We start from the raw sequence: 904 nt of genomic DNA, 5'->3' as shown, positions 1-904 counted from the left end.
GGATCTGTTAGAGACTGAAGGACAGGACAGGGATCTGTTAGAGACTGTAGGACAGGACAGGGATCTGTTAGAGACTGTAGGACAGGACAGGGATCTGTTGGGCATAGAATCCAGATCTGTTGGACAATAACGTTTTCTGTCCTGACTGGTGTCTTACTCCAGCCTCGGGGACGTGGGACAGAGGGACCAGGAGACAGCTCTGGCAGCTGCTCTGTCTGACAGCCTCTGGTTGGCTGGTCAGGAGGAGAGGGCCACTGTTACCTTGGTAACCGAGGACGACTGTATCAAGCCTCACCTGGACTACAAGCTGGACAACTTCACAGAGAAGGTACTGCTCTGTCCTCTTTGGACTCTCTTTGTCCTTCTGTCTCCATACGAGTCCTCTCCTTTGTGTGTTTCAGCTGCAGCTGTTCACCTTTGACAGGAAGGAGGACGTCATGAAGTTCATCCTGGATCACATTCAGTGTGTGAGTAAATCCAGAACCCGGAACCTGGTACTGATCTGGATCTGCTGCTCCTGGAGGGTCAGCTGATCTGAACCAGAACCAATAAAAAACCCGTACCCACGATGTGTTTGTAGTTTAATGGAGAGGGGAGTCATGGAGTCATCCTGTTTCTGTACAGTCTCATCTGCTCCCGGACCGTCAACAGGTAACACACTGCACAGGAAACGCAGCACTTTCACAATAAAAGCTCAAAATTAATCCAGTCAAATTCCCACAGGATCAGGGAGGACCTGAACTCCACCACCTCTCACCTGCTGCACCTGAGCCTGGAAAGCTTTGTGTGTCACCAGGTAAGAGACTCACCTGTGTCAGGACACGGCTGGTTCCCAGGGTCCCAGTAAAAAGGTTCCCGGTGTGACAGTAAAAAGGTTCCCGGTGCGTGACAGTGAAGTAGTTCC

The 904-nt window shown here is 51.2% G+C and overlaps 1 protein-coding gene and 1 long non-coding RNA gene across 2 annotated transcripts in view; one reads left to right on the top strand and one right to left on the bottom strand.

Moving 5' to 3' along the window:
• mindy4b (MINDY family member 4B) overlaps positions 1 to 875 on the top strand; it is a 5068-nt gene extending 4193 nt beyond the window's left edge. Inside the window, exons 5-8 of the mRNA XM_017405099.3 lie at positions 163 to 328; positions 402 to 467; positions 581 to 651; positions 724 to 875. Of these exons, the coding sequence (XP_017260588.2) occupies positions 163 to 328; positions 402 to 467; positions 581 to 651; positions 724 to 847 (427 nt within the window). The 3' untranslated portion in view covers positions 848 to 875. The remainder of the gene's footprint in view (positions 1 to 162; positions 329 to 401; positions 468 to 580; positions 652 to 723) is intronic.
• Positions 1 to 904, bottom strand: part of LOC112450142 — a 2883-nt gene extending 1979 nt beyond the window's left edge. The window contains exons 1-3 of the long non-coding RNA XR_005234037.1: positions 810 to 904; positions 564 to 659; positions 296 to 415 (exon numbers count right to left, since the gene is read on the bottom strand). This is a non-coding gene — a long non-coding RNA (uncharacterized LOC112450142). The remainder of the gene's footprint in view (positions 1 to 295; positions 416 to 563; positions 660 to 809) is intronic.

The sequence above is a fragment of the Kryptolebias marmoratus genome, linkage group LG2 (assembly GCF_001649575.2).
Source record: "Kryptolebias marmoratus isolate JLee-2015 linkage group LG2, ASM164957v2, whole genome shotgun sequence".
Lineage (NCBI taxonomy): Eukaryota > Metazoa > Chordata > Actinopteri > Cyprinodontiformes > Rivulidae > Kryptolebias > Kryptolebias marmoratus.
This window is presented reverse-complemented; position numbering and strand designations above follow the sequence as displayed.